At 36.5% G+C, this 15,664-nt stretch overlaps 1 protein-coding gene across 4 annotated transcripts in view; it reads right to left on the bottom strand.

Moving 5' to 3' along the window:
• Positions 1 to 15,664, bottom strand: part of CWF19L2 (CWF19 like cell cycle control factor 2) — a 91,814-nt gene that overhangs the window by 58,406 nt on the left and 17,744 nt on the right. For all 4 annotated transcript variants that reach the window (XM_074816145.1, XM_074816148.1, XM_074816147.1 and 1 more), the window contains 6 exons: positions 14,267 to 14,386; positions 12,763 to 12,856; positions 11,520 to 11,635; positions 9,211 to 9,923; positions 4,038 to 4,134; positions 1,235 to 1,324 (listed from right to left, as the gene is read on the bottom strand). In XM_074816145.1, coding sequence (XP_074672246.1) covers positions 1,235 to 1,324; positions 4,038 to 4,134; positions 9,211 to 9,923; positions 11,520 to 11,635; positions 12,763 to 12,856; positions 14,267 to 14,386 — 1,230 coding nt within the window. The remainder of the gene's footprint in view (positions 1 to 1,234; positions 1,325 to 4,037; positions 4,135 to 9,210; positions 9,924 to 11,519; positions 11,636 to 12,762; positions 12,857 to 14,266; positions 14,387 to 15,664) is intronic.

Here is a 15,664-nt window from a genome sequence, read left to right as displayed (position 1 = left end):
GCATTTCTACATGTAGGGAGGAATCTCCCTGTTGCAGAGCAGCCTATCACTTGGTAAAAGCACAAGCTGTGAGAATAAATTGAAGAGAGAATAGATTGAAGAGAACAGATGAAGATAGCTAGAAAGAGAGGCCTCATGCTAAATATGTTTTCACTTGTTTTTTTTAAATTATTTTTCCTTTCTGAAAATTCAAATAGCATTTACATTTGGTACTCCTGCAATGACTACATGCTGTTAGTTTTAAACATTAAGATAAAAATCAGACTACAGTTAAGACTAAGGCTGACAAAAATTGTTATTCATGACTCAATTTTTAAGCAACGGGTCTTTACCAACATTTCTGAGGACCACCCATAACGTGCCCTCTACTTTCCAATCTTAAAATCCGAGTGGATTTTTTCCTGTGTAATACACAACTCCAATCTGCTTTATTGGTTTTCTGTATATACACAAAAAATATGCCTAAGAATTGCACTGCAACAAAGCAGAGTCTACCTACACAGAGCTTTTGTAATCTTAAATTCTTGTGAATTCGAGGTCTGAGGCTTTATACTTTATACTGCTGTCACAACATAGTCAGCAAGAGGCCACATATTAACTTCCAGTTCAGTCTGTCTTCTAAAGACTGCAGGAATACTAGCCAATGTATGAGGTCTAAGATTAAGCCTTTTAGACAAAAAAATATTAGGGGCTTTTCAAACTCACACTGACTTGCAGCTGAATTTTCACTTGTGGAATTGGGGTCAAATCGAACAAGAACATGAGTTTTTGTCTAAAAGTCTCCTCTCTATCGTGAGGACAGAGCTCATAACTGAAAATATTGACCCTGTTTCCTTGTAGCTATATCAAAGTTGGTATGGAAAAATATTACTATCCATTTCTTGAATACCACCTTTCAAAAAGAACATTTAAGTGCCAGCTTCTTCAGAGACATCAGAGTTATGTAACAACCAGCACAGTCAACAACATGACACATATCACTTTTATTTTTAATGGAAGATAGATATCATTGCTGAGAAAATATTACCAGCAAAAAAATCCTATGGAACTTGCTGAACTACAGTGGAGGAAGCTTTGTTTACCACCAAAAAGTACAATTCAATTTGAACAGTAACTCAGCTAAAGTTACACCTTTTAATTTTCCTAAGTACATTTCATGTTCTCTATAATTCAGCTGCTACCTGCATTAGCACACTGTGTTAGCACAAAGAAAAGAAGAATATTTTCCCCTTACCTCTCTGCCAGACTTTGATGGAATCTGCCCTTGACTCTCCCTCAATTTGCGAGCGTTCTCAAGTTCTGCTTGAAGTTTTGAAGCTAACTCCTTCAAAGAAAGTGGTAATACTCCGTTAGTTTAACCATTTGAAAGTTTTAGAGATCATTATATCAGAATTAACTATTCATTCAATTTCTTCATGTTTTAATTTTTTTTTTAAACTCTAATGACACAAAAGACTAAAGAAAATACGTCAATATAATTCACGCAAACCTTTACTGGAGATAAAATTTTAAAAAATTGCTCAGAACAGAGGCATCTAAAGTATAAGCATATATACTGTCATAAAAACACCAGGAAAAATTATGCTTAAACATTATTCAGTTATACTAATAAATGCTTCGTGTAGCTAAGCATAGATACTACTTTATGTATAGGAAGCTAAATAAAGAGGCCTGAACACATCAAGTGTATAACCTTTCCAGGTTATGCTACATATCCTTTTATTATGCTCTCTCATCCATCTGTTTATTTAATAAATACAAGCATTTTAGAATATCTTGGTTTGCTAAGAATTGCCAGGTGACAACCCATTAACCTATAAGAAATACAAGAATTTATACTGACCACTTTGCCAGTTTCATCGATTGGACTCAAACAATCATGCCTATACTTGCTTCCCCAAAATTAAGTCATTTGATCAACACCAAGCAGCAAGTCAATAACAAAAATAGATTCAGAATTCCTTTGTCCCACATGGTCAACCTTGAGCTCTGGCCACCAGGACATGCTGTTACATAGCCATCTGTTCTGGTGTGTGGGGATGAACTTGTTTAAACAAGCTGCATTTTCAATCTTACCAGAGAAAGTACATGAAAAAAATAGTTAAACGAGGCAAAGATTAGTTATTTTATTATGTATGCTGTGGTTGTTTTGGGGATTTTTTAACTAGGCTAATTTCAGAGTGCATATGTAGAAAAATGTATATATAAAATTAACAGTAAAATTGTAATGTTAGCTTCTGCTACATTATTTTAGTCAAAACAAAACAGTAGAATAATACAAGAATCACACTCTCCCCACAGAACACCTGTATATATTTATTCAAATTACTCTTATTTGGTTACTGTAAGGTTGAAAAGAAAAAAACCCAAACTTGTGCCCAAACTTTTATTTGTACAATGCTATTGAAGCTGAGCAGTAGGAAGAAAAAAGTTCACAAATTTCTGGTGCTCTCCATGAGAGTCTTTGGAAAACTTTCCCCTCCCCAGTTCTTTATAGCAACTAATGCATAGATAGCTCCAATCATTTTCCCCTGTAGGAAAATATCTTAAAATAGTATCTTAAGTGACTAACACCAGTCCCTCACAAACCTATCATATAATTACATTCACGAACATACTTTTTCCTCCCTAGTGTATTTTTTTGTATATTAACTAGGAAAACTACAAATTAAAACATGGAGGCCAGCTGTTTAAATCATTAACAGTCATTATATCTTAGAAAATACACTACATGAAGTTACTTTTAATTCACTTTTGAAGTTGGTAAGATTTCAAATGGACAGGATTTCTAGAAAAAGTGTATTTGTTGAAATTTTGTAACGCTACATACACACATCTGTCTAAAGTCTTGGAAAAATAATTTTTAATATAAAATCGGTTTGCAAAGAAAATATTTATAAAACAGACACCTAACAAAATTTCAATTATGTGATAGGGGCTTTGACAAAGACCAACACCATGTCCAAATCCAGCAGTAAATTCATATGCCAAACATGCTAAAACTTCCCATAAATCAAAGAATCAATAGGTATCAGGAAGTATTAATTTGGCAGTTGAAGTCATAAGATGTCTTATCTATTACTTCTTAGTGATGCAGATTTTGGGTGTAAATACTCTGTCACAAGAGGCAAGGTAAACAGGTGCACTAAAAATCTTTAAAAATAAAATACAAAGGCACATATTGATAGCATTCACTTGTAAAAAATGTTATTTAATTATATCCTTCAAAAAATTCCATCAATACTTCCTTAAGAGCAGCTACTCAGAGCAAGCACTTGTAAAACATAACTTAAAAACTAACAGACTGTGAGCTTGTTATAACAGAAACTCCGAGGCAGCACTACTGAATGCAATTGACTCACTATAGCCATACTTATATGTAATAAAAAAAAAAAAATACACTTCCCAAGTTTAGAGTGTTCCAAAAGAGTGAAATTCTTGATCCTTCAGGTTGCCTCCTAAAGCAGCATTAAACGTGCAGCTGTTTATCTCAGCTCCATGGACCAAGTCAGGGCAGACATCTTGTAGAGCTGACCACAAAGCATTACATAGTTGTTCTCACTGCAGAGCTGCATGCAATGGCCAATGCAGCTCCTTTCAGTTTTAAATTTCCGTATCATAATTAATGAGTATGCTTATACAGCAGAGCTATGGACCACAAGCATCTACTTGTGACAAAGTTGATGAAATAACAAAAGCTCCAGACACTGTCTACCTTGTAACAGACGAGGAGCTTTGTAGTTTTTACCTGCTCCCTGCTTAATAAAAAGGCATTAAAACCTATACAAAAGCCAGAGAACTGGTTTTGGATATGCTGCCTAGCCTACAAAACCTGGGGACCTGAATCCTCTACTCTAGTCTATGAACCACTGCATTTAAAGCAGAAGTTACAATAAAAGCAGTATCTTCAAATCCTACCTGATCAAATTTTGCAGGACTGTATTTGCTTGAATCAATACCTTTTTTTAAACAACTGAATCACTGTGAGCTTTAAAGAAAAATTGCAGTAAATCATGACAATTTTTCCAAAACATTACCATGTCTCCCATGAGTTCTGCCTTCACAATCCTCGCTCCCAGTCTGTTCATCTCCTCTTCACTAAGGACCCGAGGAGGCTCATCCTTTGATGTATATCTGTAAAACACCAGAAGCACTAAACATAGAAAAACAATGTAGTATTCACCTATCTAATTGAGTATTATATGCCTGCTGTACTGGTACATATGCTCCTATTGTCAAAATAATTTATAACAACATTATTACAAAAATATATTTACAGTCAGAAGTTGCCAAGGACCATGAAACCAAAAAGCTTGAACAAAATTTCAATGAGGTATGTTTCCTTTTACTTTTGAGATCAGTTAAAAGGAAAAGTACCACCTATGAACATTTTTTCAGCATCAAAAAACAGTCAAGAGCTAGTAGCAGGTATAAGCAGACAACAAGCAAGGAAAAGAGGAGCAGAAAGAGTAATTTAAACCCACTCTGTAATTCTCCTTTCTGGCTTTGGTCATGTTTTTACTTCTGAGCTCCAGCCAAGTTATTTATTTCCCAGTTGTTCTTCTGTACGCCAAATGGACTTCCATCTCTTGAAAACTACTTATATACCCATACTTACCTTCTCACGGTACAATCTTTGCTTCTAAAGACATTATGGCTGATATGGTGGAGTTTCCATGAAAAATTAAATGGTACAGTTCTTAAAATATGAAGTGTCCCTAGAGAAGCCACAGCTAGTAATATAGTATTGTATCTTAATTTTAATATTAAAAAGTCAGTGTATGCGTTCTTATGATAATAAATAAGGTCTCTAAGAATTACTGCAAAGAGGCATCAAACAAGTTTGGCTCTTTTTCTCTACTAAAGAGACTAAATACTAAAACCAACTAATTCTAAAAGTAAAATATGTAACACAAAAGAGACATAAGAATACAGTTATGATATTGGTTGCTGCTGTTAAAAGAGAGAGAGAATTCACTCAGTACTCAGCATGGTTAAACCCTGTAGGATCTGAAGAATGGGAGAACTTTGAAGATGTAGTCTTCATCTGTTTTGAAGATGCCCAATCCAAAACCCAAAAACTCAGCAGAAACATTTACATTAACTTCACCAGAAACAGAACCCTCAAAGGCGAAGTTCTCACTTCTCCTTAACCTACATTTTTCAAAACAAGGCAGATTATTTCAGTAACGGGAGCAAGAGGTGTTTATTAATTTATACATGCTTTTTTTAAGCAGTGCTACTGCTTGAATCATCGTCTGAACTTTCCGAGACTTGAGACATTGTTTTGCTTTGCTTTTTATCTTGTCTCAAATTAAACTCTGAAGCAGTCACATTATGAAGTGTGATTTTCAGCAAACACTAGTTGGATGGACTCTTCCCTCTGGGGAGATCCCTTGGATATCCAATCAGCACTTTTAATTAACCTGTGTCATAACTGTCCAAAACACTTTGATTTATAGGCTGAAGAAACCCTGTGTTTTAGAAGGGATAAAACTTAAAAGGTACACTGTCAGCCTGAGAGATGAGGAACTGAAGCTGAAATAACACCTATTAATCCAAGCCTTCACATCAATGAAGATTTTTTTGTGACTGACTGACAACATCACTGAAAGAGTACATGTATTACAAGACTTGAAACTTTAAGAAGAAAAAGAAGCAGCATCTTATAAATTATTCCCAACAGATAACTACCCCACACATCCAAACCTGAAATTTTCTACAAAATTCTACAAAAAAAAAAGACAACTCTCACTGAAGGAAACAGGAAGACAGGTCATACACTATCTTAAAACACACACAAGCTTAGGAGTTAAGAGTCAGCTTAAAAGAACCTGGAAATAAGTAAGTCAATAAGCAGAGACTATATGGTTTTCCAGGCCTAAGTAATCTCCACTTCACTAATAAATCAGCTCAGTAATTGTATTGGCTAAGAAATAGAATTAAAATATCAAAGATGATGCATAATTGGGTTTAACAGTACCAAAACAGAAAACACAGGCAAAAGAAAGTATCAGCTAAATAGTTTCTATGCTTAGTTCTCTTCTGTGAGGAAAAGAATTATCTTTTCTATCATAATAATTAGATTCTTTGAACTTGAATAAGCAAACCACTTCCGTACACAATCTAGTTTCCCAAAATGTGCAGCTCTGTCTACTTACAATTAGCATTGCACTTACTACATGTGGTAACCAAAAGCTAAAACGTACAGGTTTTGTACTTGCAATAAAAAAACCCAAGTGAATCCCTCTTATTTCACACACAAAAAAAAAAAAAAACACCAAAAAAAAAAAAAGACTATAAAGGACTATTCGCTTTTTTTAAGATAATAAAAATGAGACAATGGTATCACTAACTTCTACTCAGTAATTACATGCTCTGCTAGGTCTGGCTGGGATGCAGTTTATGGTCTTCATAGCAGCCCGTATGGTGCTGTGCTTTGGACTTTAACTGGTGACAGCACTGATAACACACCAGTGTTTTGGCTGTGGCTGAACAGTGCTTACACAGCCTCAAGGATTTCTCTGTTTCTCACTCTGCACCCCCAGCAACTAGGGTGGGGTGGGCAAGAGGCTGGGAAGGGGCGCAGCCAGGACAGCCGACCTAAACTGGCCAAAGGGCTGTTCCATGCCACGTAACATCATGCTCAGCAATACAAGCTGGGGACTGCAGTCTTCCCTAAGTAGCTGCTGCTTAGATACTGGTTGGGCATCAGTGTGCTTGTGGGAGGTGGTGAGTGACTGCCTTTGCTTCGTTTGGTTTTGTCTCTTTCCTTCACTTGTTAATCTGTCTTTATCTGATACATGATTTTTTTTCCCGTTTGCTCTTCTGGTTCCCTCTGCAGGAGGGAGCATGAGCAAGCTGCTGGGAGCACGATCAGCTGCTTGCTGGGGTCAACACACCACACAGGCAAAGCAACACCCAGCTCCACACCTTGCCCCCCACAAAAACAACCAACCAAAAAAACCCAATTAAAAAAAACCTCAAGGTGCAGGGTCTCTCTCACTCAGTCTCTGAATTTTGGACAAGCCCCCATCCAAACCAGTAGTTCACTACAGTTAAATAACGTCTACTGGATATCAGGACTCCTGTTTACCATCAGCTGTACAACAGAGCTGTTAGGTCTTGCTTTCTCCTTCTGGAAGTCATGGAGGAAACAAAACTGAGAATGAAGGTAGACTTACTAAAGGATTATATATCATTTACACAGATTATTTGCTGCTAATCAGTGAAGTATTTGGGTTTTTTTTTAAAAGTGCATGATATTTAAGATGAAAGATAAGACTCTAACTACGCATAATCATGCCTTTTTATGTGCACAAAAAAGAAGCTTAACAGGGTGGGTTTTTTCCAGACACATAGTTCTGAGAGTATATTTTCATTTTCATGGAGTCTGTGCCTGAACTGCAGTGCAGATGCAATCTCCCAGCTCACCACAGCATCCCTCCTTACATGAATACCTACATTTCCTTATGGAAAACAGCACACTACCCAAGGCAGGCAGAAAACAACTGTGGATTGTGCAGACCTTGTACCTGAACAAAGTCATGAACAAACCAGGATTCAAGAGCTGAGGAAGTCTCATAGGCTCCAGCTCAGACACACTGTGAATCATTCTAATCAGAAGTTTACAAAGTGCATATAAGTGTTAAACCCCAGGCACTTCAGGGCAGTAACTATTTGGGCAATATCTAGCAAAACAAAGAGGATGACTAAATTCCAATGTCTAATAATGTCTCATACATCACAGACTTAGTGCTACAAGATCTTCTTTTCAGAGTAACTAAAAAAACTATATAGTTCTCATTTTCCAGCAAAATAACACCTAGGCAAATACTAAAATAAACAATAAAACAAAACATGACAAACATTTATGAGTGAGACTTCCCACAGTGCATACAAAGTCTTCATGCCAGAACTGGGAACTACTAGTGCCATGATGTATATTCAAACTCACGCTTTTTCAAATAAATAAATAAATAAGATTAAGTGAGCATCATGCAATTTATCTTCCTGCTATCAAAGGAAATGTAAATTTCATTGGCTCCTATCAAAGTAGAAAATATAGCAAGTAAAATCTGGAAAAAATACCCGATCTGTACAATATAAAGAATTGTGTAGACTAAGCTGCCTGTTTCTGGTTAGTCATGTAGTACTCATTTAGTGTACAAATTTTCTTTGCAAATACACAGTGAGGTATCTGCAAGTACTACACATAGGAACAGTTTTTGAGGTATTGTCTTGCTATCAGACTACTTTTAATGTTTAATTGTTGGAAATTCATAACCCTGCTATAAGAAGTTTTTTTATGTAAATAACTGACATAAGCATATAAGAAAGAATTACACTTGATCATATTTCATCAAATGCTGTTTCCAACTAAATCATGTCACCCTTCTTACATACTTCAACCAAGAATATTTACTTGTTCAGCTTTCCCAAGCAATTCAGTAACACCATCCTGACTCTAAAAATACTTTTGCATGTGTCTACTTATTAGTAGGAAGATCTGAAGGAAAGCGTTCACAGTAATAACCACACTACTCATATCTCTGGAAGAGCCAGCAAGCTGATAATACTGGAGAACAGGTAGCCTGGAGTAGTGCTAAAGCTCAGCTGTCTACAACTAACTTATCTGACCACTTCTCCTTACAACTCTCTGTTGTCTTCCTCTAAAGCAAGTCAGACAAACTGAAATTCCTACCACGTATTAGTTTGCATTTCCCTTCCCACTCCTATTCATTTTTCCTATTTTCCACAGACAATGCACTTTTCTAATCAGTAACTTCTATTATTTTTCATATTCTACTACTTTAGCATATGAGTTCATCTCACAGGTGGCAAACCTATCCCTGCTGTATTAATTATTTCCGTTTTTAGTCAGCATTTTCTAACATTTGAAGTTTGTCTTTTATGAATTCAACAACAGTTAAGATACCATTTTGCAGGTTTTTCGCCTAAGAGGCCAATTTTACTGCAGTGTGAACTAACATTAGAAAGAAGCAGAAAATAATGTATCATTAGCAATTCTCAAATATGCTGAGGAGACAGGACAAGTAGGGGGTTACTTCTACAGTGGTCTGTTTTAGCTACTAAACAGATCTGATATGTTCAGATCTAATACTGTCATAAAGAAGATAAATGTTTCCAGTATACTTTGCCATGAAAAATACAGTAAATAAAAGACAAGTAAAGATGTTTGCAAAATACCTAGAACACGATGTTTTACTGTCGGATAACATTTGTTTCTTCTCAGGAATATCACTTGGGTAATCCTGTTGTGACTTCACTTTTTCATCACTTGGAGTCCTTCCCCAGCTACTGTCATCTATTTGTTTCCTAGTACCTGATGATTTTTGATCAGACATTAATTTCTCCTTGTCTTCTGTGTGTGTTTCAGTCCACAATGCAGTATCCTCACTAGGTTTTTGGAAGCGGCTGCTCAAAGAGCTATGAACCAGCAGTTTGGAAGAGGATTGCTGTGACTTGTAGTCTCTAGGTGCACTGTAAGATAAGTCATCTTCAACGGGTTTCAGAAATTTGTGTTTCATGTTGCTTAGAGATGAACTCTTTTCCTGACTTCGTTTTTCATTGGAGTGTTTTTCTGCTTTGGAGCTGTAGCCTCTCAATACTGAGTCCGTGCTACTGTGTCCACGTTCTTGGTCTTCTCTTGATGTCTCTCTTTTGTAACCTTTGTCTTCCTGCGCCCATCCCTTGCCAGACTTCTCCCTAGTATAGTCCCCAAACATGTTCCTGTTCCTATCATCTTCATCTCGTGTCTCTTTTTTCATACGCTGATCGTTCTTCTCTTTCTCACTTTCTGAATAGTCAGTTTCCTTCCCTCTTCCACTTCTATAATAATTTTCCTTTCTGGATGCAACTTTTTCAGCTTCTTCTAATCGAGACTGAAATATCTCCATTGACTATAAGAAATAAAAAAAAAGTCATACTGCTTTTAAGATCATGGGATGTTGTGAAGCTCCTGCAAAGTATTACAAGAAAGGCACCATTCTGTGAAAGTGAGTCACTGTGCAAAGGGCAAGCCATGAGCTATGGAGTAGAAAGGAAGACAGTACAAAAAAGGGAACTTCCAGACTTGTGTCTAAGATGATCTGTTGGGAAGGCTTTCTGATCCCTTCTCTTGGACTATTTCTAACTTTCATCCTGTGGCTCTAGGTGCTAAAGTACTTCTGGTAACAGGAACCAGAGACTCAGAACTGTCTTCTCCTGGCAACCTGGAGATTAGGGGCTTGAGCTAGGGAGAAAGGCTTCCTCTTTTACTTATGAACTTTGCATTTATGCTCACCAGAGGCTCATCTTCTATAGAACCAATGGATGTTCCCAATAAATCATTTTACAGTCTAGTTAAATTCTTAAAACACAGGAGATTGGGTTCAAAATCTTTAGCTTGAAACAGGCTTTGAACCCCTGTCTCTGGCTTTCTTGACAAATACTCTATCCATTAGGCAATTATGCAAAATGTGCACTGTTCCTCCTCCCTCTTTTGAGATGAATTAAAAGCCACCAATTACTTTTTTTTTTTTTTTGCTCAAAACATTACATACTGCAGCAAATCAGATAGGGGTCCCTTTCAATCACTATCCAGTACTTCAACAGCCAGAGTGGTTCATGCTGTTTGAACTCTAGTTTCTTGAGGAAGATTCTTAAAATAATATTCTTTACAATCACTGGCTATGAATAATTTCTACCAGCTCTCACCACGTTGGTTTCATCATTCAAGAGTGACTACAAGTCAGTTCAAAGACAACAGTATGAAGTCATACTATCTTATCCAAGATTTCCACAACCAAACCAGCCTAATCAAAAAACCCACAGAAAACTCAAATGTAACACTATGGCCAAGATTCATCTTGCCATACCTTTGACCAATGCTTTTAAAGACAATAATATAATAAGTAGGGGGAGCAGGCTTTCAAGTGTTAATATTGTTATGGTAGACTGTTTTATTAAAAATAAATTTTGAAGACTTTTAAACCGTTCAGAAACAAGTAGTTTTCTCAACGTATCTGGACTGAGCACATCACAAGTGTCCAGAAGATTCATATTTGGTAAAACTTGACACAGCTCTCCAAATTATCTTGGCATTATTATTATCCACAATGTGCATTATTATCCGCTCCACGGAGGAGAACAAAATGTTTTATCTAGTATACATCATAATTTTGGAAGCACTCGGGTACTTTGTAACTGATCATTTGAACCTCCTGATGTAGAAGATAAGTATTTTAAATTTGCTATAGGATCCCACATATTAAAAAATATTTAACAAAGAACATGGGTAAGAGTGGGTAGCTTTAAAAGCTTAAAAAGCTTTAAGCTTTAGCTTTTAAAGCTTAAAAAGACTGGGTAGCTTTAAACTTTTCATCACTTGAGAGAAGCTTCAGAGGCTGTTTTTTCCTGCTTCTTTCCTTATGTCTCACACTACACATTAGGTATTTGTTCCTTTACATGCAAGTAACCTTTTCCAAACATCTATTAGTATGAAAAAAATTCCTTACCCCATATCTCTCAGCTACAATTTCCTCAAAATTTCGTTTCTCTCTCTCAGCCTGCTCCTTCATCCTTTGGTATGATTTTCGTAACCAACTTAATCCAGCATCTTCTACCGCTGTACCTAAAGAACAAAACAGTGAGAGGTCGTATTTTATATCTCAGCAGTTACTACTATTTAACCTTACTCTGTATGTGACATTAAACCTTCACCTAAACTTAATGTAAAAATTGACAGGGTGCAAAATAAAAATAGAAAGATATAATAATACAATTATATGGTTTTGTAAGTTAATGCTGAATATACCTCAGTAATAACACTGACATTAGTAAGTTTCTCCATTTTATCACAGAACACAACAAGCAGTTTCCAAGACAGGAGTGGCATATGAGAAGTTGTGGGGTTTTTTATGAAACTAAAGAACCTTCTTATTATTTCCACTTTCTGTGTCCATTCTTTGGCATACCCCTTACATACAAACAAGTGCATTCCCCTTCTCAGAAAATTAATGAGTAACCCATTGCTTTCCATTTCAGAAGCTAGCAGAGGTCTTAACATTCAGGACACATACTCACTGATGCCTGTCACCTCTTACAGATGGCTGATCTCTGTGACTCCTAGAAGTGGGAATGAGGCTAATGGTTTGCAGGACAGACTGTCCACAGGGAAAGGCTCCCAAAGAGAAAAGCCAGGGACCCTACTGTTCCCTGTTGACAGAATACAAGGACCCTTCTTATCACATAATAAACGCTTCATGACATTATGAAAAACATTTTTCTAACTGCTCTTGCTGGAAATAGGCAGGATAACCCTAGGGTAATGAAAGAAGTGAAAAGGTTACAGAAATATTTTTCACAAACTGCATCTGTAAAGCACATCATTTTCATATGACTCAGACTTCTGTAGTTGAATATTTTAAAACCATAATTTGTGTAATGGAAGGAAAGGAACCAAATGAGATAACAACAGCTTTATCTTGTCTTGGTTAAATCATGCTTTCCTTTAATTAGTTCAAAATGGAGAATTTCTGTAAAGACATTGAAGGTCAAACCCAGCGAAGAGAAATTCTGCTAAACAACATACTACGATACTAACCCAATATTCAGTACTGAATTTTCATGCAAATTTTACTTTATTACATGTTATTCATAATCCCTTTACATCAACATTAGTAGTAACTTGTTAGCAACAGAGATCAGAGACTGGAGACAGAAATTTAAGATTAAGATTGTTACTAAATTGCTGTTTACCTTTCTTAACTGAAGCTGTTTCATCCTTCTCTGGTGGCAAACCTGTACCACCATCTTTCCAATAAGGATTGAGTTCTCTCTCAGACAGCATGGCCTAAAACAGAACTAATTTTAATGTGTGCATAGCATATGGTTTGTATTTTCTAGAATATCTGATAAATTTTGTGAGACTTGTGTGGGAATAGAACAGCTTACTCATAACTTGTGCTGTCTATAGACAGGTAGAAATAAAAGTAACTCTTCATCCTGAGTCAAAGCCCTCAAACACGTGCTTAGTTGGCACCCTTATTACCCAGAAGCAGTTTTACTGTTTGACTGCACTGGCAGTGTAGCAGTAGTAGGCACTTGCTGTTATGGGGGCTCTTAGTTTTACCTCAGGTAAATGCTTTTCACCATCAAACTAGATTGCTTATTCTGATTCTGTCAACTGACTTCTCTGGAAGCAGGCAAGGAAGTCCACTGGAGAAGAGGGTTGATTAGACCTTCCGGCACTGATAAAATTTCGAATTTGTCTATGTTATATGTCAACATCGCCACCACTGGTATGCTGTATGCATCTGTTGTACACATTGGTTTGGGTATCAAAGCACAGACAGACATTCTTGTGTAGGAAACACAAAAGTATAAACCTGCATGGACAGCAAGTGGTTGGGTGGGACACTACAAAAACCATATTCTTCTAGGATCAAAAATACATATAAATTGTCATTGGCTATATAATACATGCTGACATTCTGGTGATTTAAGATCTTCACATTAAATGATCCTTCAACAGTTCATAAAAAACATTCAGCAAAAAATTATGTGGGGAAAATGCAAAAATATTAATCCCTTCTCAAAAGAAAATAAACAAAGTGTCACATACTACACAATCAATCTGGTCAATCTGGTTGCTAGCCACAACACAACTAATCGGAAAACCGAACATCAACAAATGGCCTACTGTGAGATGTGAGGACAAGGAGATATTAGATAGTGATCAGCAACTATGTTTTCAGATCAGACTACATTGCATTTAAGGAGCTGAATGAACTGCGGCATAAAAGTAACAGCAACTGCTCTGAATTCGTTCTTCAGGAAAAAACAAGCCTCAGCACCCTGTGCTTGAACAGAGTAACTTAGGTAAGCTTTTATCATACAAAACAATGGTGCTCCTTTCACAGACACCATGGGGAAGAAGGCCCCATTGTTACTGTTATTAAGTAAAACATCTCAGAAGCACTTCTAATATCACAGAACTTAGTTCTAACAAAATTGGCCTTCTCCTTACCTAGAAGATAGGTTAAAGGCATTTCTTCACAAGATAAGCCTGCTGTATGAACCCTTCCCCTCCCCAACAGAACAAATAACTCACCAATTTAATTAAAATCACTATCTCACAACATATCAGGCATTAGTTCAAAAACTATACAAAGACTTACGTACTTGAACTAATTCATTGGTTCATTCATCACAGAAAATTTAGTAAGATGCAAAAAAAAGTTCATATATTAATTCCTCCTACCTGCTCAAGTTCTCGAGCTTTCTGTCGTTCCAGTATTTTTTCTTTGTGTCTTTCACCTCTGACAGCTGCTGCTGACGTGGTTTTCAATGACATGAAGTCTAAATTCATCCATTCTTCTCTCTTTAAAGTAAACACAGTGTCAGTGTTCATACTTCCAACAAAAACATGGCTTGGGTACAAATCAAACCAGTGCAACTACTGACAAATGTTACAGCATATAGGTTTTACAAACACGTATGAAATACTTGTATCCCAATCTTTCAATTTTTTAATATTCACTTACACAAATAAATTTCATAAATGTCCTTCTGTAATTTGAAATACATCTTCACAAGCTATTTAAAACACTAGCAAACACTCGAAATGTACAGACTGCTTATTATTTGCTTAAATGAACACTGTACATCTAATTCCTTTTCATCTTGCGAATTCTGACTTCATGACCTCTTAATCTCTTCTAGCGTATACAAAATCTGCAGTCAGTAACTGAGCATAGTTCATAGCTTGGATATACAGGCATTAACTGCACCCTCAAATGAAACAGTTACATACCTAAATTCTGTTAACTGTACAATAACAAGTAGAAAACTGCATTTATAAAACCTAAGCTGGACCAAAGACATTTTAAAAATGAGGACTCCTCTCTGAAGAAAAGCAGCATATAAAAAGTCTAGATATACCTATTACCTTTATACACACAAAACCCGAAGCCTCAAAAGAAAGCAGTGACATACACATTATAAACAACTACTCTACAAAAACAAGTACTTGGAACACTTCTGTGAGTAAACAATGAAAATAACAAGATTACACCTATTTTAAAACATGTCCTTGCAGAAAGAGTCTTCATATCTTCAGTAGAGTCCAAGTCTGGGTTGTCAATCTGAATAGATGCCATATGTCACACTTCCTCTGTTATTTAAAAACTGCATTAGGCAACAAACCAGAGTTTCAGAGGTGAAACACAACATTCCACTTCTCAGATCTCCTCTAAGAAAGAGAAGGAACTGATAAATAATCTAGCATCAAGTGATTCAATAGTTTCTATGCCCACATTAGCAAGCAACATGGATCAACAGAAGTGGATGTGCATGAGACCTCTGGAGGTCATCTGGTCCAATCCCCATTCTCAAAGAGGGCCACCTAGAGCCAGTTGCTCAGGACCATGTCCAGACGGCTTGTAAATATCTCCAAGATGGAGATTTCACAACCTCTCCGGGTAACCTGTGCCAGTGTCACAGTAAAACACTGATTCCTGATGTTCAGACAAAAACTCCTTGTTTCAGTTTGAGCCCATTGCCTCTGTCTCATCACTGGGCTCCACTGAAAAAAGCCTGATTCTGTCTTCTATATAGGCTTCAGATATGCAGTTTGGGGATTTTTTCCTCTTTCTTTCCC

The sequence above is a fragment of the Strix aluco genome, chromosome 2 (assembly GCF_031877795.1).
Source record: "Strix aluco isolate bStrAlu1 chromosome 2, bStrAlu1.hap1, whole genome shotgun sequence".
NCBI lineage: Eukaryota > Metazoa > Chordata > Aves > Strigiformes > Strigidae > Strix > Strix aluco.
Note: the sequence above shows the minus strand (reverse complement) of the source record. Positions and strands in the feature narration are given on the sequence as shown.